The sequence below is a fragment of the Leptidea sinapis genome, chromosome 6 (genome assembly GCF_905404315.1).
Source record: "Leptidea sinapis chromosome 6, ilLepSina1.1, whole genome shotgun sequence".
Classification (NCBI taxonomy): Eukaryota; Metazoa; Arthropoda; class Insecta; order Lepidoptera; family Pieridae; genus Leptidea; species Leptidea sinapis.
Window position 1 is genome coordinate 8,228,927 of NC_066270.1, and position 23,030 is coordinate 8,251,956.

The 23,030-nt window shown below is 37.8% G+C and overlaps 2 protein-coding genes across 3 annotated transcripts in view; one reads left to right on the top strand and one right to left on the bottom strand.

The window, feature by feature from the left end:
- The window catches only part of LOC126964956 (nuclear pore complex protein Nup154), a 38,253-nt gene extending 19,875 nt beyond the window's left edge, over window positions 1–18,378 (top strand). Inside the window, exons 16-25 of the mRNA XM_050808310.1 lie at window positions 3,471–3,557; window positions 3,669–3,856; window positions 5,479–5,623; window positions 6,741–6,834; window positions 8,215–8,395; window positions 10,704–10,935; window positions 12,816–13,050; window positions 14,597–14,717; window positions 16,146–16,326; window positions 17,962–18,378. Of these exons, the coding sequence (XP_050664267.1) occupies window positions 3,471–3,557; window positions 3,669–3,856; window positions 5,479–5,623; window positions 6,741–6,834; window positions 8,215–8,395; window positions 10,704–10,935; window positions 12,816–13,050; window positions 14,597–14,717; window positions 16,146–16,326; window positions 17,962–18,033 (1,536 nt within the window). The 3' untranslated portion in view covers window positions 18,034–18,378. The remainder of the gene's footprint in view (window positions 1–3,470; window positions 3,558–3,668; window positions 3,857–5,478; window positions 5,624–6,740; window positions 6,835–8,214; window positions 8,396–10,703; window positions 10,936–12,815; window positions 13,051–14,596; window positions 14,718–16,145; window positions 16,327–17,961) is intronic.
- Window positions 18,368–23,030, bottom strand: part of LOC126964974 (neural cell adhesion molecule 2-like) — a 31,202-nt gene continuing 26,539 nt past the window's right edge. For both annotated transcript variants that reach the window (XM_050808340.1, XM_050808339.1), the window contains exons 12-15: window positions 22,085–22,274; window positions 21,102–21,284; window positions 19,511–19,815; window positions 18,368–18,860 (exon numbers count right to left, since the gene is read on the bottom strand). In XM_050808340.1, the coding sequence (XP_050664297.1) occupies window positions 18,513–18,860; window positions 19,511–19,815; window positions 21,102–21,284; window positions 22,085–22,274 (1,026 nt within the window). In that variant the 3' untranslated portion in view covers window positions 18,368–18,512. The remainder of the gene's footprint in view (window positions 18,861–19,510; window positions 19,816–21,101; window positions 21,285–22,084; window positions 22,275–23,030) is intronic.

Consider the following 23,030-nt stretch of genomic DNA (forward strand, 5'->3'; position numbering starts at 1 on the left):
TTAATGTTGGCAATTGTTGGCAATAGTTGGTATGGCTTTTTCAGAATCTTTAATAGAGGATTTAAAGCATGGGTGTAGATAAAGAATTATAACGCGTGTAATGCAATTGTGTTTGGTCACCGTGGCTCATACTCTTTTGTTACACTAGAGAAATCACAAAAGCGTTGCCCACCTTATAAAGAGTATTTAGCGCTGTATGTGGATACGTTGCCGACCTTATAAAGAGTATTTAGAGCTTTGATGCTGGGTGTGGAGGATAAATATAAAACTGCATTTAATTATTTATCAATGTATTTCTCACATAAGACATGCGTTTACTAATCAGGGACGCGGATGTGACTAATGCAGTGTAGCGCCTTTCGTTGCCACAAACAGTTGCTGAATAGGGCGAACGTGATAGTACGTGATACCAACTCATGCAGTGTCGCGCCTTCGATGCCACACACAGTTGCTGAATAGGGCGAACGTGATAGTACGTGATACCAACTAATGCAGTGTCGCGCCTTCGATGCCACACACAGTTGCTGAATAGGGCGAACGTAATAGTACGTGATACCAACTAATGCAGTGTCGCGCCTTCGATGCCACACACAGTTGCTGAATAGGGCGAACGTGATAGTACGTGATACCAACTAATGCAGTGTCGCGCCTTCGATGCCACACACAGTTGCTGAATAGGGCGAACGTAATAGTACGTGATACCAACTAATGCAGTGTCGCGCCTTCGATGCCACACACAGTGGCTGAATAGGGCGAACGTGATAGTACGTGATACCAACTAATGCAGTGTCGCGCCTTCGATGCCACACACAGTTGCTGAATAGGGCGAACGTGATAGTACGTGATACCAACTAATGCAGTGTCGCGCCTTCGATGCCACACACAGTTGCTGAATAGGGCGAACGTGATAGTACGTGATACCAACTAATGCAGTGTCGCGCCTTCGATGCCACACACAGTTGCTGAATAGGGCGAACGTAATAGTACGTGATACCAACTAATGCAGTGTCGCGCCTTCGATGCCACACACAGTGGCTGAATAGGGCGAACGTGATAGTACGTGATACCAACTAATGCAGTGTCGCGCCTTCGATGCCACACACAGTTGCTGAATAGGGCGAACGTAATAGTACGTGATACCAACTCATGCAGTGTCGCGCCTTCGATGCCACACACAGTGGCTGAATAGGGCGAACGTGATAGTACGTGATACCAACTAATGCAGTGTCGCGCCTTCGATGCCACACACAGTTGCTGAATAGGGCGAACGTAATAGTACGTGATACCAACTAATGCAGTGTCACGCCTTCGATGCCACACACAGTTGCTGAATAGGGCGAACGTGATAGTACGTGATACCAACTAATGCAGTGTCGCGCCTTCGATGCCACACACAGTTGCTGAATAGGGCGAACGTAATAGTACGTGATACCAACTAATGCAGTGTCGCGCCTTCGATGCCACACACAGTGGCTGAATAGGGCGAACGTGATAGTACGTGATACCAACTAATGCAGTGTCGCGCCTTCGATGCCACACACAGTTGCTGAATAGGGCGAACGTAATAGTACGGTGATACCAACTAATGCAGTTTCGCGCCTTCGATGCCACACACAGTGGCTGAATAGGGCGAACGTGATAGTACGTGATACCAACTAATGCAGTGTCGCGCCTTCTATGCGACACACAGTTGCTGAATAGGGCGAACGTGATTAGTACGTGATACCAACTAATGCAGTGTCGCGCCTACGATGCCACACATAGTTGCTGAATAGGGTGAACGTGATAGTACGTGATACCAACTAATGCAGCATCGCGCCTTCGATGCCACACACAGTTGCTGAATAGGGCGAACGTGATAGTACGTGATACCAACTAATGCAGTGTCGCGCCTTCGATGCCACACACAGTTGCTGAATAGGGTGAACGTAATAGTACGTGATACCAACTAATGCAGTGTCGCGCCTTCGATGCCACACACAGTTGCTGAATAGGGCGACCGTAATAGTACGTGATACCAACTAATGCAGTGTCGCGCCTTCGATGCCACACACAGTGGCTGAATAGGGCGAACGTGATAATACGTGATACCAACTAATGCAGTGTCGCGCCTTCGATGCCACACACGTTGCTGAATAGGGCGAACGTGATTAGTACGTGATACCAACTAATGCAGTGTCGCGCCTACGATGCCACACACAGTTGCTGAATAGGGCGAACGTGATAGTACGTGATACCAACTAATGCAGTGTCGCGCCTACGATGCCACACACAGTTGCTGAATAGGGCGAACGTGATAGTACGTGATACCAACTAATGCAGTGTCCCGCCTACGATGCCACACACAGTTGCTTAATAGGGCGTACGTGATAGTAACGCACACTATCATAGTCTGTGTCACCACACGTCGAATAAACGTTTACAATATTATGAATTCGAAAACCAAAAACACAATGGTTGGTGACGAGCACCGTAGAAAGAGACAACGGTGCTACCTATTGCGTCTCTGAAGGGTTTATGTAAATAATTTTATATTCTAAAGTTATATAATATGACTAGCTGGTGACTGGTGCGCTTCGCTTCAAGTAAACAATTGCATATATATAACATTTTAAAAAAACATTGCGATCATTATATTAATTAATTCGTTTCGCCTCGTTTTATTATAATGAAATACCAACCTAATGTCACAGCGGTACTGTCAAAGTGTGCGTTTAAAGTTCATCTCATACAATTATTCATATTAATTTTATTTATTTATTTTATACAACAATAGGTCCATATATAAATGTTAGTGAAACCTCCTTAATCTATGTTAGAAAATACAGAAATAACTTACATATAAATGTTAGTAATAATGTAATTCTATATTAGTTGATATAATTAATACATTTACAAACTAAAGCAGACATCCAGTGCGCTTTGAATGCGATGTCCTGTCTGTCGGCTATCACCTTCAAAATAATATTGGGACTCCTCTCCAACATATTTTTGACGGAGGCGATTCTTTTTCGTATGATTGCGGAGAAACCATCGACACGGTTCTCCACACACATACCGGACGCGCTATAATACCGAGGCAGTCCCAACATTATCCTGGAGATGTTATTACATTGGACACGGAGAGCTTTAATAGATTTTTGGGTATAGTCAACTCACAGACTGCACGTGTAAAAGCTCTGACAGAATGACTTGAACAGCGTCATATTTACATCTTTTGTGCATCGTGCAAACTGCGAGCTAACATATTCCCTCTAACCCAAATATTAAAATAATATTTTAAATAAAAAATATTTAAAGTTTATGGTAATCGAAATTAAAACTATCCTATCTCTCTAGTGAGATCAAACTCTCAATTTGGTGAAAAATTTTATTAAAATCAGTAGTACTTTAGGAGTTCAACGCGAATAAACAACTCGACACGATTTTTTTTATGTATAAAGATTTAATATCCTTTGATCTGTTTACAGGCAAACGAATTGTTAATATTTGCAAAACAGCAGAAAAATTCAGCAGAGCGGATGGAAATGTTGCAACAGGCTCTGAAGCTTTGCAAGGTAATTTCTCAATACAATCGAAAAAGTTATTTTTAAATGTTATAATTTAACTATTCACAAGAAAAAAAAAATAGTCGTCAGTGAGTTTCTAACAAGTTTTTTTTTCTTCAGGATGTTGCACCAAATGTCAATCTTCCTTTGGTGTGTTCGAAGTTATTGTCTGTTGGATACTACTCTGGCATCGTGGAGTTGTGCGTCACATGCGCAGCTAAGATGGACCCCCAAGACAGAGCCATGTACTATTACAAGAGTGACCAACCGACACAGGACCGAGAGGGACATTTACTATATTATAAGAGGTAACGTTACATTTATGAGAAATAAAATGGTGATGAAAAAAAGTTCAGTATAGTGTTTGGAGGCAAGAGATAGACACTTGCAGCCAGTCTGTTTCCAAGAAAACATATCTATCTGTTTTCCGACATCTACAGGTACTTCTGTAGGTATCTGTATACCGCGCGAGTTGAATGCAGAGTTCAGGAATGCGATAGTGATGTTACCTAATTATAATCGATGGCCATAATCACGAGTGTGTCGATAAATTTAAAAAAAGTGTGTGTATACTTATATATGCATGCAAGAAGTTATACTTCTTTGACGTATCAAAACAAATCCTTAAAATTATTTATTCGTCGTGCTATTCTACGTTTGTAGAAAAAACAACACTAAAAATCGTAAATAAATTATTGAATATGGACGAATACGGTTGTATTGGCTTGAACCCATTGCCTGTCCTAATAATAGACAAAGAAACGAAAAAAAAAAAATAATGCCGCAAACGTCATTATGTTTTGCTTTTATGTCAATGTAACTTTGCAGTTATAAAACCTATTTAAATATTCTTTTATTGTATGTTGGTTTGGTTTGGACTTCTAAATAAATAAAACAAACAATCAATGTTATTTGTCAGAAATGTGTCAAATGTCAATAATTGTTAATTGTCAATGTTTAAAAGACATATTTTGATAACCAACTTCAACCCTTCAACTTTTGGGTTACGCGCATCAGCGCGCGCATCTTAAAATTTCACTCTCATCATTTTTTCATAACGCGCCTAAAGAAGTATAATTTCAAGAATGCTTTAAGTTTACCATTTGACATTAAATTATAATGACCTATAATAAAACCTCGTTTATTTTTGGAATGGCACCTAATGGACTCGGGTCAGTCATTATTAGAATAAAAAAAAGTAAAACGGCATCCCAACATTAGTATTAACACGATAACGCGGTAAGCGTACGATAACTGTCAAGGACGGAATAGCACTACACTAGGCTCGCGAGGCGAGGTGTGCGGACAGCGGGGGGGAGATGCTCCCGCTCTTTACCTCAAGCCTCAACTGCATTCAACTCGCGCGCTATCCGTAGTAAACAAAACTAGAACTAACAAAATATTTCTGATTTTTATTTATGACATTTTGTTTTCAAATTTAATTTGTGTAATTCATCCCAGAAGTGAGAGTTATCACTTTAAAAAATAATTTTGTTGTTTAATAAATAAAGGGACGAGACGAGTAGGACGTTCAGCTGATGGTAATTGATATGCCCTGCCCATTACAATACAGTGCCGCTCAGGATTCTTGAAAAACCTAAAAAATTCTAAGCGCTCGTCACATTGGGACATACGATGTTAAGTCTCATTTGCCTAGTAAATTCACTAGCTACGGCGCCCTTCAGACCGAAACATAGTAATGTTTACACATTACTGCTTCACGGCAGAAATAGGCACCGTTCTGGTGCCGATAATCTAGCCGACATCCTGATTCCTGGGCAAAAGATCTCATCACTGGTGTGTTGTTTGTTTTTTGTTTTATATATTTTTAGATGTTTCGACAAACAAATTGTTTAAATTTATATTTATTCCAGTCTATTTGTCCTGGGATTGAATAATATATAGCGTGTTGTTTGATATATCTATGCAGGATGGAGATATATCGAGAGGTATGCAACGCTCTGGAACGTTTGTACGAACGCAGCTCTGAAAGCAATGGAGATACAGCACCGGCTAAAGTTCAGGAGTCCACTGATCCGCTACTGACGTTGTCTCCGGCGGACGCCAATTATCAGGTATTTATTTACAATTTTACTTATACTTGTTCACTTTCGACAAAAAGTGCTCTAAATCTTGAGTTTTAATTGCCATTCCTCTAAGCGCTGATTTCACCATTGAAGTTAACCGCGATTAAGAACACTTTGGACTAAGCGTACGTCTGTAAAAGAGTTTACAGATTCGATTCGGATTTCACCAACACAAACTAGACGCAGTTATAGTATAGCATAAATGTGTTTAAATGCTGATCACCGACTTTTGGACGTTCAACATATTTGATCGCGTTCAAGAGCTGTCTCTGTGGTTATCGTAATAGAAACATTGACATTTAAAAATTTTGATTTTGTTCATACTTATCGATGACAGTTTTGACAGGTATTTGATACATTATTTTTATGTCAATAGGTAGGTAAAGGTATTGGTGAAATCTCGTTGCGTTATGGAGGGTAGAGGTAAGGAGAACCATCTCTGTAAATCTGTGTATGAAATAATGTCCGTAAAAACGCGTCCAACAAAGGTGGCGCTGCGGTAGCCTAAAATAACTTTTAAAGAAAGCTCTAAAAGCAATACAAGGACCGAACAATTTCCGCAGTGTTTTCCGAACTTTTGAAACAGAATATATGATATATTATTATTAATTAACGCGTTATTTTACAAGTTATTGTTGAAATCAGCAAACTTCACTCCATTTACAACAGCTATGTTTATGTCGTAACTATTCGATCGCCAGCGCTATTCTGGAACATACTGGAAGCTTTTTATCAGTTCACACAAGTTCGGCAAAACGTAGCGGAAATTGTTCGGTCCTTGTTTATTTCTCTATCTTATTCTAATTACTTTTAGAGCTTCTTTAAAAGCTATCGTCGGTTACCCTTATTGGACGCGTTTTTACAGACACTTTTATACACAGATATACAGAGATGGTTGTCCTTACCTCTCCCCTCCATACTTTGTGTTTATTAATCGAGTTTATGACTGGCATTTGAACTCAGTTTTATGAAACTCAGTTTGAAGTGTCATTGGTGGAATCGGGGCTAAATTCCGTTCGATGACCTGAACACGAAACTGGCGAAGTGGAGGCAAGATGATGACGGACTCGTTTGGAGTGTAAAATGTGGAACGCTTACATTTCAGGGACGAAAACTAGTTTCCGAGTGTTTATCGAGAGATGATGAGCTGTTGCATGTTGCCGTATACGAGTGGCTCATATCCAAAAACTTAGGCTCTGGTAAGAAATTCTTTCTTTGTATGGTCCTTAAATGAAAATATATGGAACAGACCCGATTTTTGTGATATTTACCAACCCAACTATCCTTAGCAATAGCAAACATGTTAAAGTACCGGTTAAGCACAAAATGTATTGCACCATTTGACAATTTTTAGATGACGTCATAACTAACTGTTGGTTAAAGCTGTTGTTAATGTGAAATAGCTAAATGCCAAGGAATACGATGGTAAAATACATTCAGCAGTTTATTTTAAAGTCAGCGTAACTGTTAACGTTAACTTAAATCTTAACTATAACGGGTAATATGATGCAACCCAGCTTTTATGTTTACAAGTTTTAATTATTATTCAGATACTGCCAATAATGCTTTGCATGCTTTTGGCATCCGGTAGTTGAGCTAATGTGAAATTTTGGCATTATGTGTTCTGATAAATAATTCGAAATATCTGAAACTTAATATATGTAGTAAAAAAATAACAATTAAATTCTAAGCATTTAATTAAAAGTTGAAGCGTTTAAAAGATGTGACAAAGCACGTTAAATATAGTTGTAAATTGAAACGTTTGGTCAGAGTTGTATCTCCTACAATATTATTGGCCCTTACACACGCGTCCACTCACTTCCGTCATTCACAGCGGACTGACCGTATCACGACCGCACGTGCGCTAGAGATGGCACAATACTTCCTTCTCTTTCACTTATACACTACAAATGAGTACGTTGACTTTGTCAACTAGCTTTTAGCTGACGTTTATGGTTATTGTGAAATCACATACATCTGTAGTATACACCCCAATTATTACACTGGACGGAGTGATAGCTTCAAATGCGTGCCAATTCTTAACTATATGCGTATGTCATTTCTACTATAGTATGCGCGGAAGCTGAACTATCATACTGAGAACATGTAAATCTTTATTTTTTATCGAATGTCTAATACAAAAGTATAATGAATAATCAGTTGTTATCAACTTACGTATGAAAAGATCATTCTGGATCTTTTGCGCCTCCTTTTGTTGTTCTTGATGAAAAAAATATTTACATCAACACATGACATATTTTCATCTTTTCAATAGATTTTTAACAAAACACATGAAATGTATGAATATTTTACTTAATTACGCACCAATTCGCATTGTTTAGACCGACTAGACCGACTCGGTATCATCCAAGCTGATACAATTTACACATAGAGTGCGACGTTGCCAACTTACATGAGATATCCTTATTACTCGTGCAAAGATTTCGAGGAATGAATAAAGATATAAAATACAAATAGACAAATAGTATAAGAGTGGCAACAACTCAAAGCAAGCTATAGCTCCGTCCAGTGTAATAATTAGTCCGAGCCACAGTCAGTATTGACATATTTGTCAACAGAACTGGTGTCTGTGAGCGGCGTGGCTCCTGCGTCGCTCCGCACGTACCTGACGGCGGCCGCACGCCAGGCCACGGGTCGCACCGCGCTGCTACTGCTGGACTTGCTCTGGAAAGTATTGGAACGTGCTGGAGATCACCTGGCGGCCGCTGAAGTTCTCGAAGGACTGGCTACTCGACCTGGGTGTGTGTTTTCGTCATTCTGTAATTTCCTATAATTCTTTTCATAGTTTCGTTTCGACCATCAATGTTTGTTCTTAATAATAATTATTAATCCTACTAATATTATAAATGTGAAAGTTTGTATGTCTGGATGTATGTTTGAACTTCTTTAACGCAAAATCTACTGAATAGATTTTGATGAAACTTTACAATAATATATCTTACACACCAGAATAACATATAGGCTATATTTTATAAAACTATAGTGTGAATTATACAAAATATAAAAGAAGTGTGATTGTTACTAATGAATACAACTAGCGCCATCTCTTATCAATTAGTAAGCAAAAGATCAAAACAATTTATATGGCAAAACAACGTTTGCCGGGTCAGCTAGTAATTAATAATGTAGTAAAAGAAATATATTTATATTTTAATTTGATACTTTAAGACTCTAGAAAATATAAAAAACATTGAACAACAATAACGTTGCACCGAGTAGGTACTAAATAACAATTGTTAAAATAGCGTTTCAATGCGGACATTCAATGTCTGTTATATTGGCGCGTCTGGTTTGTATTCACAACCTAGTTGACAACTACAATCACACAAGTGGACGGTGGTCGGTTTTCAAATAGAATATTCTTGATCTTTTTGCCCTTTATGCGAAGTGAAGTGATTAGTAATAAAAAATTTATTTATAAGGATAATGTTTGTCTTAATATATATAGGTGGTTTTAATTTGAGTTTACTATTTTATTTATAATTATTTTTTGTATTTATGTTTTATACAAGTCTTCCATTAAAAGACTGATGATTATGCTACCTTTATACAGTCAATAAATATTTTATGATAGTCATATGACGAGAGGGACGAGACGAGCAGGACGTTTAGGTGATGCTAATTGATACGTCTTGCCCATTACAATGCAGTGCCGCTCAGGATCCTTGAAAAATTCAAAAATTTTGAGCGGCACCACAATTACGCACTTTGAGACATAACATATGAAGTCTCATTTACTCAGTAATTTCACTAACTACGGCGCCTTTTAGACCGAAACATAATAATGTTGACAATATACTGCTTCACGGTAAAAAAAGGCGCTGTTACGGTACTCATAATTTAGCCAGGATGTTGTGCAAAGGAGCTATATCCTGCAGCCATATTGTCATAAAAAAGAAAATAGTTATTTGTTCAATAAGTGAGCAAAATTATTTTTTGCTGCGAGTGCTGACTTTTTTCTATATTCTAATATAGACTACTGAGGTAGTGAGTGATTAAAACGCACGAGATAAAACAAAATTGCTCTCGTGTGAAAAGTTGTACTTTTCAGCTCGACTAGTATAGTAGGAGAAACAATTAAGATAACATTTAATAATGTTTATTATAGATATCAAACCTTCATAAAAAAATCAAAAGTTGAAAAATTTATGAATCTAAATTTCGATAAGTAACATATAAATTTTTGTGACAATGAGATAATGCGCTAGGCTAAAATGAGTTTCGGAAGCGGACCGGATTGCATTGTTTATTTTTTTTATGTACACCCATGCTTTCAATCTTCTATTAAAGATTTTGATACAGTTAGCTTATTGCCAACATTAAAACACCTAATGCTTTAATAACTATTACATCATCCAAAAGAGTGTTGTAATGTTGTACTGAATTTCATAACAACATTCCTATGTTTTTTTTATATCCCTTTATGTGCAAAGAGTTTCAACACACAGCCACATTCTTATTGCTCGATGTGTGGCATCTGTATGAATTTCAAAAAAAGAACAATTTGGTTTTTGCGCGTTCCACACCACCAGAACGTCGCGCGCCGTAAAAAAAAGTAGGTTATTCGAATTTTCGCCATTTTTCTTCGACATTTTTATTGTTTTGTTTGCAAAAAATGAGCGGATCATTTTAAACGCTCCAAAAGAACATTATATTCGAGTGAATTTTAATTATTGCACTATACAAAATGTAAATCACTACTAAAATAAATAATTCTTTCATTAATACTTAGTTTATTTGTATATAATCAGTAATGGATGATATTAGGTTACTACTAGGACTGCCTGTTTTAATGTTAGCAGTAAGTTAATTGCTTCAGAATCTTTTAGAGGATTCATATTTTGGGTGTAGATAAAGTCTTGTATGCAACTGTTGATAATTAGGTATTAAAACACTCATGTGGTACTATTATATGTGGAGTAATACCCGGATGTATGGTTACATGAGGTTCGAAATTTAAATCACTTTGCCTCACGCGAGTTTTCACGTAGCAATAGCGCCCTTTTCGTACTGGAGCGGTGAATATGAACCGTATTGTTGTTGTCAGGACTGGTGCGAGCCTGGCGCAGCGCATCTCGTGGGTGTCTGCGGGCGTGGTGTGCGTGCGGGGGGCGGGCGCCGCCGCCGGTGCGGGCGCGGCCGAGTTGGTGCGGCGGCTGGAGGAGGCGGCCGAGGTGGCGCGGGTACAGGCGGCCGTGAGGACCGCAGCCGCCGCGGCCAGCCCGCCGCCGCCGCCGCACCTGCTGCGGCGACTGGACGACCTGCTCGACATCACGCAGGTACGGGGCCGCACACGGGGCCGCACACGTGGCCGCGCTGTGACGTCACACTTGGTGACAATCATTCAGCCATCCTAACGAGCCCAACATTTCCAAAGCATCAACAGGTTTCCTTCCTGTCATATTATTTTTGTATGACGGTATGAGAAAAATATGGAGAGTAAAAGCTACTCATCCAAAGGGATAGTAACGTTTTTGGCGCGCGTCATTTCTCGCGCACCTTTCACTTTTCAGTTGCGTGTGTGTGTGTGTATATACTTGTGTATAGCCAGCATACACAGTATACTGCGTGATTACATATGTAATATAATATATATATATATATATTATATTATGTAATATAATAATATACCTATTAGGCTGTGCCAAAATGTAACTTCCTTGATGGACTTGAAGACTAGTGACCATTACATTGGAGGTGGTACAGGACCGAGATAAATCGAGTGAAGCAGAAGGGAGGCTGATAAAAAAATAAACAAAAATAGAATAAATCGAGTAAATTTTTTTTTTTATAAAAATAAAAAGCGAGACAAGCTGTACGTTCAGTTGATTGAATCCAATACGGCCTACCCATTATAATGCAGTGCCGCTCAGGATTCTTGAAAGACACAAAAATTCTGAGCGGCAATACAATAGCGCTCGTCACCTTGAGACGTAAAAATGTAGTCTGATTTGCCCTTTCACAAGCTACGGCGCCTTTCAGATTAAAACACAATAATGCTTACATTACTGCTTCTCCTCCCACTGGCATGCTACAAACAGTGCTTAATGAAAAATAATCAATTTTCTCCCACTTTAGTAAAATAATTCTTTATTTATAAAACTTTTGTCAGATAAGAGAATAGCGTAGCTCCGCCGCAGCGCCGTGCGGTCGCTGTAATGCCACAGTATTTCCACTTTACTCTTTTGATTCTATGAGGCTTCAATTCAATGTTGACACAGATAAACCAAACTATTACATATAATAAGCTTGTAGGGCGTTGTCGCAAATCAAATATAAGATACATTATCTTACAGTGTGCTATGTCGTAGATTACATCGAGCATTTTCTCGACACAGTGGTGTAGCCGAGCCCAGTCATTTTATCTTCTATTTTGTAACCTATCCCACCTTCATGCAAAAACTTTTCTGGGACTAAAAATAAAAGGAGTGCAAGCAACTCAGCACTAATAGACTCTATTAAAAGATTCTTAATCTGTATTTTTGTTACAATATAACAAATGGAATATTTAAACAATTTGTTATCGTTAAAGTGATACCCCTCACTTCTGGGATAAATTATAGGAAATTTGAAAAGTTTTAGATTTGAAAGAGCCACATCTCAAGTCAATTTCTTAAAATGAAATAATTGGAGTTGAGCAGGTTATGAACTGTAAAGTATATCCTGTAGATGGAACCACAACCTGAGAGTTGAACAAGACATACCAAGATTTACGATCTATGTGTCACTCGAGCGGTTGGCTCAGTTGGAAAGAACGCTAGGAAGGAACCCGAAAGGCGCTGATTCGAGTCTCGCATCGTTGATAAATTTTGGTTACAAATTTAATTTATATAATTAATCCCAGAAGTGTGGTGTGATATCACTTAAAATAACAAACTGTTTAGATTTGAAAGGGCGACATGTCAAGTCAATTTCCAAATATGCAATTATTGGGGTTGAGCAGGTTATCAACTGTAAAGTAGATCCTGTAGATGTAACCACAACCTGAGAGTTGAACAAGACATTCAAAATTTCGGTCGATGCGTCTCTCGGACTGTTGGCTCAGTTGGTAAGAGCGCTCGGACGGAACCCGAGAGGCGCGAGCTCGAGCCCCGCATCGTTCATAAATTTTGGTTTCAATTTTAATAAGTATAAATTGAATATCATTCTGCTGTTCCAGCTTTACGAAGAGTATGCAGACCGCTACAACCTGTGGGAGTGTAAGCTGGCGATAGTGCAGTGCTCGGGTCACAACGACCCTCTGCTAGTCGAGAACATCTGGAGCAACATTCTGTCGGACGCGGAGGCAGCCGCGTCCAGCCTGCTCACTCCTGACGAGAAGCTGTCTTCTGTACTTAGTAAAGTGACTACACTAGGAAAAGAATACGTTAATTCGGGCCATTGCTTCCCATTGTGTAAGTTGACAGTTAAATTGGCCCTTAACCCTTCGTATTACGTTATTATTCACTCTAAGATAGATTATTTTAGATTGAGGAATTTTCTAGAAACTGTGACATTCATAATGTTAACACGAGGAACAAACAAACTTGTTATGCCTACTACTCGGTTTGGTCGAGTTATTAAGTCTTTTGTTGGGCGATGTATATGCTTCTACAATATGATCCCAGAAAACGTACAAAACAAATGTGTTACGAAATTTAAAAGAATTGTTAAAAAACGTTTGTGTGGGAAAGGTTACTATAGCATAAACGATTTTCTTAATGACACCACGGACTGGGAATAAAGCAAACACCCTCAGGCTCTTTAATTATAAATGTTTATTGTACGATATCCAATGTAATCCATATTTTATATTTAAAAAAAAAAGCCCATTGAGTTTCTTGCCCCCATTCTTCTCAGGTCTGAGGCAGTCTCTTTTGAATGGGTGGTAGTTTTTGATGTTCAATTAGTGATTTTAAATCCTATTTTGAATAAAAATATTTGAATTTGAATCTAAATTAACATCACAAATTGGTATCAAAGCACCCAATAACTCCACCAGGACAAAATGAACAATATATGTTCCTCATTGCAGTACTAATTACAGGCAACATTCATATTTTATGTGTCCACAAGCAATAAATCAGATATTAGTTGACTTGCCTGATTTTAATCTATTCAATACGTTATGGGGTAGATTGACGAAGCGTTAGATGAATGCTTGTTCTCTTGAATGCTGAATACATGAATACTATAATTTCCATTCATTATGTCTTCGTGTATTATATCTATATATTTTTATTGTATTACTTCTTGATTTTTTTTTGTATATTTGTTCATTATTTGTAACACGCTTATAGTTTCTTATATGCGAAAACTGTCAATGGTAAATAGATGTATACTTTTTAAACCTATTTATGTCATGTAATACTGTTTCTTTTCCAAATAAAATAAAATAAAATATTGGTTGCGATATTCATATTGCATCACATGAAACAACTCAATGAGCTGTAAATTTACCTGTGGTGGTCTCTAGCTTAATATTTTTTTAATTCAGACTAAATGTCACGTAACCTCACTACCTATTTACCTGTATATAATTTTGCTATTTACTATATTGTCCCCATATTTTTGAGAAATCACTGCCAAGATTTGCTTCACAAATTTGTTGCCAGTGCAGGAATAATTATATTTGTTTGACGAATAATATAGCCTTGTTAGTGACCCTGCTTGATGAGCTAGAGGTCCCACGTTAAGTGCCAACATTTATATGATGATTTTGGATGTTTCTTTTCGAGTCATGGATGTTTATCTGTATTTATTATGTTAATTCTTAACAGAGGTTGGCACACCATAAAAGCTATAATATATTGTCATACTAGATACAGGCTTATATCTATATTTGCTGCTCGTAGTGCACACAGACGACATCGCAGACAGCAGCTAGTAATTTATGTACAAAATATATACCCTTCAAAATAATTTATATATAGACAACAATGTAGTATTTCTTTCTTGCAGACTTCATCGTCCGCCAGCTGGAGATAATGAGTTGCAAGTTACAGGCCGAGAAGAGTTTAGTGTTTAAGACTGTGTTGAAGATCGGCGTGTCTCTGGAACAAGTTTTAGATATATATGTCAAGTAAGTATCATATACACCCTCTGACCTCTACTATATACCACTGGACTGGCGGCTGTCAAAGTGCTTTTGTGCTTGTTTAATATTCGCCATTTTGGCGCTGTTGGCCATGTAGCGAGAGTGTACGGTACTAAAACTAGTGATGACAACCTCAGCAAACATCGATAGATGGTGGGAAACTATTTACAAAAAAAATGTGTACTTTATTACGTTGATTCTTGAAGTATAAATAACATGGAAAACAGACGAAATTAATTCGAAATGCAAAAATACTTTAGAGTATTGTACGTTCCTTCGCAGCCATTTGTATTATACGTCAAAATTAATTCTCTGGACGCTCGTGAGTGGTCGCGTTTCAAATAGGCACAAAAAATGTCTGTCAAGCATATGGAACAACCTGTCTAGTGGTATTTATACTGGTCAGTGTATACACCTCACAACTAATATAACTTGCAGGCGCCTTATAAAGGGCAAATGCAATCAGATACTTGTAGGAAAATAGATATTTAATCCACAGTAGTAGTGAATTTTTCCATTTGTGCCAAGTTATATACTTAGGCCAACGAGAGTAGATAAAGAATATAAACAAACGGACCGTTACTGAGTTACATTGCGCTAGCAAGTGACCTTTACCTCAGTCCGTATCGCTTGTTCCAATAATGGCGTTAGTTGGTAGCTGCTGTCGTTGCATGATTCGTGCTACTAGAAAGCAGTCAGTACTGTAGTTTGTGCATTTGGCCCGGTATTTTGTGAACAAGTTCATTCAGAAATAAAATTTGAAAATAACATTTTATGAACGATGCGGAACTCGAAGTCACCAACTGAGCTAACCGTTCGAGTGACGTATCGTCATAAAATCTTGTATGCTTTGTTATACTCTCAGATTGTGGCTCTACTACTTTAAATGACGCTATTTATTTGGTCACTTTCGGTGAATTGATGTATATGGTAACGATGGGTGTTGCCATGTTTTTGAATACAATGGGTGACGCAATCTTTTTGTAGCTGACTGTACATGAACACGTTATTCATTAGTGACACTCCACAAATTAGGATATATATGGATGTGTGGCGGTATTCCACAGTGCGGTTTTCAAGGAGCTTTCTTCCACGTACCACAAAGCTGTGGAATGAACTTCCTTGTGCGGTGATTCCGGGACGATACGACATGGATACCTTAAAAAAAAGCGCGTACACCTTCCTTAAATGTCGGCAATGCTCCTGTGATTCCTTTGGTGTTGCTAGAGAATGTGGGCGGCGATGATCACTTGGTGACCCGTACCCTCGTTTGTCCTCCTTTTCCATAAAAAATAATAATAATAGAGCAGTACCAATTACCATAGACCTCATTTATTACAAGATGTTTTAAAGTTTGTCATGCCAAAGCGCATTTTGCCAACAGTATAAAATATGTAATGTTTGTCACTTCAGGCTGGTGAGCGTGAACGAGCGCGTGTGGCTGGGGTGCGGCGACGAGTCGCACGTGTGTGCGGCGGCGGCGGCGCTACTGCGGCACGCTCGTACGGACGTGGCGCCGCTCCCGCCCGCCGCACGACGCCGGGCCCTCGCACGGTGCAAGGACCTGCACGAGGCTGCGCTGTCCGCGCTGCAGGTACGGCCACGATGCACACCTACTGGCCAACTATCTTTCTTTTCGAGACCTCCACAATAATGTAATGGTAGCTTAAGAACTCAGTTATCGTAGCCGAACTTAAATCAACTTTATTGAATTAGGCGTAGGCCTATTGCAGACGACAGACTATCCGTGACGCACTTTTTAGTCTGTTATAATAAAACCGATAAAATTATATGCAGTAATACGACGCGCAAAAAGTCTGACACACAAAATATCCTCCTAGATCTGACAGACCGCGCCGCACCGCGCCGTACAAAAAGTGCGCCAAAAAATATAACGTTCGCTTTAACACGCGCTAACGCAGACGACACTTTAGTCTGTAGTCACTAGTGATTGACGTGAATCATGGCGCTAGACATCGATGTATCGATGTTTAGAAATAGAAAACAGACCAGCACTGTATGATACATCTTTGGCAGAGTATCATAATATAAATTTAAAAAGAAAATTGTGGGATAAAGTGCCAATGACTTTGTGTGCCGCAAGCACAAAAAGTGTCATGTGCGATAAGCATTAAACTAAGCGCTTTTGAATCGTCTCTATAAATATATTTTTTAAACACTGAATCTACCATATTATGTTCAGAAAAAGTAAAGCTCTCGTGAGAAACATTCTACACAACATACAAGAAACTCAAGGGCTGCTCTTTTGAATCAATAAAGTATTTTACAATGGCTGTAATAAGGTTTTTAGATATCTCTGGCACACAATCGCCAATGACATAAGGACAAAAAGGAAATTGTCCATAATAAAATTTCCTATATTATGTATTATCATTGTTAAAGACAATATGGATAAATAAAAAAAAATATAATCATGGAATAGAAAATGGACAATTTGTTATGTTTTTAAGTCATAACCCTCAGTTATTAATTACACAAATTAAATTTGAAAACAAAATTTTATGAAAGATTCGAACCCGCATCCTCTCGCGTTCCGTGCGAGCGGTTTTACCAACTGAGCCAACCGTTGGAGTCCCGCATCGTTCAAAAAAAATTGTTTTGTCACTATAAAACATAAATTGTTTAGATTTGCAAAAGCGACATCTCAAGTCAATTTCCTAATATGCAAATTTTGGGGTTGAGCAGGTTATCAACTGTAAAGTAGATCCTGTAGATGAAGACACAACCTAGGAGTAGAACAAAGCTCACAAGATTTTATCAACGATACGTTATTGGAACGGTTGGCTCAGTTGGTAAGAGCGATCGCACGAAACGTCTCTCGCGAGTTCTAGTCCCGCACAGTTCATAAAATCTTGTTTTCAAATGTAATTTGTGTAATCCCATAAGTGAGGGTTAACGCTATAAAACATAACAAATTGTCTATTTTCTATTCCAGGGTTTTTTTTTATCTATCAGGGAACATATTTTATACTGTCTTTATGAAACAAATGATATACGTAATATAGGACATTTCATAAGGTCGCGGGTTCGAATCCCGCATCGTCCATAATATTTTGTTTTAAATTTTATTTGTGTAGAAAATAGACGCTGAAGTGTTTCGTCTTATGTTTAATATTATAATAAACTTGCCTTTTTTAAACGTACTTTTAATATAAATTTTTTAATTCCTGTGTATTTATTTATAAACATACTTAATTTTTCATTTCAGAGTCGACCGAACACTCAGATCCTCATTGATAAGCTAACAGTGGCACAATCATACCTAGATAGAATGGACTAAGTTTAAGGACTAAGACTAAGAGATAATGCATTCGAAACTCCATTAAGCTTAATGAATTAATTTATATTTATAATTATGCATTAATAACTTTGGCAGTGATATCTAACAATATTACAAAATTCACATAAATTTTTGTTTAAGGAAAAAACATACGGAAACTGTGTTGTATTTCTGTTTATTAATTAATTAATTTAAAACTATCATTATCAGTGTGCTAAATCGGCAGTGACATGTTTAAAAATTACTTTGTTTTTCATATATTAAAATTATGTGAGAATCAATTCAGTGTATTAATATTAAAAACAGAGAGTTTCTAATTTTGTAAATAAATCAGTTTCACAAATTCTTTTTCTTTAATTTTCTTTATGCAACCCAAAATAGAGAAAAGTTAAATAAATGTTACCATATGATATTCGAGGTATTGTTCCTGGCAGCAATGAAATATAAATATCTCAATTAATTAAGTCTTATAGTAACACTTAAGTTTCATCGTCAAATGGATTTGTCTTCACCTGGTGACCATCGTCTTGATATGAGTAGAGGCCCGGATAGTTAGCACTCGGTATACCCACTGTGTTAATCGGAGACACAACTCTACCGTATCTGTTCACTGTTCCTGCATTCGGCTTGATAATTGTAGTGTAGGTAGGTGTTGACTTTATTGGTATGTCTTTTATTCTGGAAGCTGCGCGATAGGATCCGTATTCGTCTGGTGGAGGGGGGAGAGAGAAGCCGTCTGATGCCTGAGTGATTTCGGACGTTTCATCACTTATATCCCTTTGTGACTTATTTTTAACTTTTCTTGGCATCGTGTAGAATGTATTCATCTAAAAAAATATAACTACATTTAAGTTTTTTTTTATAAACTATGTAACTATAATTGCTTATTCTCATATATATTTAAACAACATAGCAGTGTTGTGGTACGAGCACCGAACGCGTGCAAATTATTCAACTTCAAATATTTTTCTCCGAAATTGAATATGATATCACTTATTGAATATATATCAAAAATATAGTCAAAACTATCACCCATTCGAAAAAATTTGCTTCAGACATGAGATGAACGGGTGCAAGAAACTCACTGGGCGTGTTTATTTATAAAAATATGGTTACAGTGAAATATTGTACAATAAAACTTATTATTTGATAGTCTGAGAGCGGTCGCTCCATTCCCAATCTGTGCTATCATAGCAACCTACAAAGGTTGACGTTTATTTGACAACAATTAAACGTCTTTTAACAATTCTTTTGAATTTCATAATATAATTGTTTTGAACATTTTGTGGGATCTTGTTGTAAAAGTATATACGTCGCCCCACAAAAGACTTACCTACTAACTCGAATAAAGAAAGATTTTGTACACGACATTCACACGCATAAATACGAGTACCGATTTGCAATGGCACAAATCGGTATAATCACATACGGCGCGGGCAGGAGATTTTATGATTTTCAATATAGTATGGTAACGTACCGGAGGAGGTAATTTATAGTTTGTTTCGGGCGGTAAGTGCATGACGAGGTTGTCGCTGAATACATCCGTCTCTCTCTTGCGACTGATGTTCTGCAGCGAGTGAACGCGACAGCTAGTCCGCCGCGGCTCCGCACGTGTGTCGGGTTCAACGTCCTGCATGTATCTAGCAGAATGAAACGAACTTGTTCTGTTTACGTCGTAGTTTTTTGGCGGACTTTTAACGACCGCCTTACGGAATGTTTCCGATCTTCGCATGTTATATTCGCTGCCGTCTTCGCTGTCATTGTAGGTCTCGCAATTTGATTCTGCGAATAATATAAGTATGTTTATTAAGAATTATAGACTTTATTATTTCTTCTTTGCAAGTGTGCAAATATATTCGTAGATCATCTGTATTATCTTTCTCCACAGTGCTCTACAAAGCTGTGGAATGAACTTCCTTGTGCAGTATTTCCGGGACGATACGACATACCTTCAAAAAAGCGCGTACACCTTCCTTAATGGCCGGCCACACTCCTGCGATTCCTCTGGTGTTGCAAGAGAATGTGGGCGGCGGTAATCACATAACACAAGGTGACCCGTACGCTCGTTTGTCCTCCTATTCCATAAAAAAGGTCGTAGACAAACCAGAATATATCTAAGGTAAATGCGAATCTAGATTCAATCATATACAAATCTCCTGCCAATAGAATCAACTTTGTTTTTGTTAATTAATAGGCTACCTATGTAATATTACTTTACGGTCTGTCAGCATTCCAGAATTTTCTAAGGGCATTATAGAATAGAATGTATAGAGCATGCAGAACATTGTTTTGAATCTCTCCATTGACATACACATACCTAGACGGTTTATATTAAATGGTGAACGATAAGTTTAACTTTAACTTTGGAGTTTTATCAATAAAAAGTTTTAGCAAAGCATACTTAATAGTTTTTATTCAACATTTCTACACTGAGTTCGTAATCTCAAAATGGATGCAAGATCAAGCTCTTCAAGTAGACAGTTTGTTCAGAACATGCAGATGGATGGATGGAAGGCCTTTCTTGAAGGTACTCATGTCCGCACAAAGCTCTTTCCACAGCTCTGTTGTACCTGGAAGAAAGCTCCTTGAAAACCGCACTGGAGGTGGTGTGTCGTGCGAAGAAGGAATTCGGCGGCAGATATCTGGTGACACAGCTCTGCGGTTCCGAAGAGCTGTGTCACCTGATATCTGTAATACTCCTGTAATAAATGCGGTAGAAAACACACTATGACGCGAAAAGAATTCCCTTGCTTAGCTAGAGTTTGATTGTGCAACCTCATCCTCAAACCTTTACCTTTAAGAAGGATCAAGATAAAATAAATCAGAATGAAAATATTATGAACTAGCCGTGCCTGCCCGCTGGGCGAATTTTAAAAGCAAATTATTTAATGAAAGAACCTTGGAATTCGAAAAATAGCCATAAACCATCTAGGATAAATTTCGCATCGAATGGTGGTAGTTTTATGTCGATACGATCAGTGGTTTAGGCGTGATTAAGCCTCAAACAAAGACCATTTTCATTACATATATATTTTTTTAATTTTCATTATATAGAGTAGGAAACTCACCGTCCGTATTATAAGCACACAAGGGTGGTTCACGCTTATCATGCGGCAGGTCGTGTCGTTCTGCTCGTTCGTGTGCGCACAGAACGAGCCCGCACGCCGCGAGCGCCAGTAAGGCCACGCCCCCACACAAGGCGAGCGCGAGCGTTGTTATATTCGTCACCGCGCTTATTGTGTGTTCAGGATCTTAAAATAATAGAATAATTCTATACTACTATAGTATATTGTGCAGCAAGTGCGACAAGTATTATATAAACTTTTGTAACATAAATTATAACTTTATTTATTAAATTAAACTGTCAGACGCGTCAACCTCAATTCAGTTTTGATATTTCGAAATTTGCGTGTGCCAAGTATAATTTGCGTGTGACAAGTAAACTTTTCGCGCTCAATGCACGCACGTAATTTTAAAATGAGCAAACGCCTCTTTTTCAAGCGCAACAGCGAGCGCCAAGATACTATTTTTCCCGCATGAATAATACATTATAAATTTGTAGCCTCTATAATTGTTATACAACTGACTGACAATAAACATATTCTTGAAATTTCTGTCACTCTCTGTAGGATGTCCCCTATGTTCTTTACGACGTGCTTAGATATTGCGGGGTGATTTGGCGCTTAAAGAATTGAGAGGCACGGTGGTATTTCCAAGTCTGATATACAGAGAAGTGTTATCAGAAATAAATAGGCATACTAGGCAACAAATATATCCATCTATATGACATGCCGAGATAGATTTAGGTTCACGCTAATGAAGTAGCGGGCACAGCTATATAGTATAGTATAACCCCCTTATTCATAATAGTCTGCTAACATTATTATATTAATTAGCATTGCTAATTCTCACTCTGTCTTCTTCTATTGACCTAAGTCAGAACGACAAAAAACACTCCTAAGCGGCTGTTTAAAGTTAGCGGACCATTATGAATAAGGGGGTAAATATATACCTTATAATAAGTATTGTGTATAAAATTATTGTATTTTACCTTTTCTTTCTTCGACAATGTATTTCTTTTCAAGCTCTAAGCTTTTACTTTCTCCTTTATCGTTAAACGCTACAATAACAAATTTATAATTTTCTTGTTTCGGCTCCTGGATCATGAACGTTGGCTCTTGGCTTGTTATGGATACTATTTGTTCGTCTGAGTCCAACGAATGAGCAGTAAACTTAAACTTCTGCGAAAAAAAATGTAAATGACATTAGGCATATTGAAGAAGCAATAATATGTTTTTTTTTTATATAAGAGGGGCAAAGGGCAAGAGGCTTTTTTTTATATATAAAAGGGGCAAAGGGCAAGAGGCTCATGTGATAGGAAATGGTTAAACAACCGCCATAAACATTCGTAACACTAGAGGTCAAGAGATGCGTTGCCGGCCTGTGATTTGGGAGTATGTTCTCTTCTTGAAGTTAACTGTAAATTATCTGAAGCTTTCCCAATATACCCGATAAGACATTCTTATCGCCTTATATTGGGACGCGCGAATTCCAATTTCCATACAAACTTCTATTGCTGGTAAGCTATACGTCGTCTCATTTGCAGACAGCGTGTACGGATAAGGTGAGCTACCGTCGATAAGTTTATTGGGACAGAAAAGTCAACGATAGTTACGATTTTTATGTCAAGTAAGAGATAGACTGAATATTGGGAACGGCCGTAAGTCGTGTAGTGAAACTTTGTAAAAATAAAATTAATATAATTAAATGAATTTAAAGATATTTTAATTATATAAAAATAAATTAACTTTAACCTTTAACCTATTATTGTATAAAATATTTATTTCTTATATTACTATAACTTTTATTATTTTCGTACTAAATAAATATATTGTCAACGCACAAACAACCACAGCGGACACAATTTTGTTATAGCGATGAATGCAAGGAAACATCTGTTTCTAACTGCGAATGCGTACCGGTTTGTGGTTAAGATG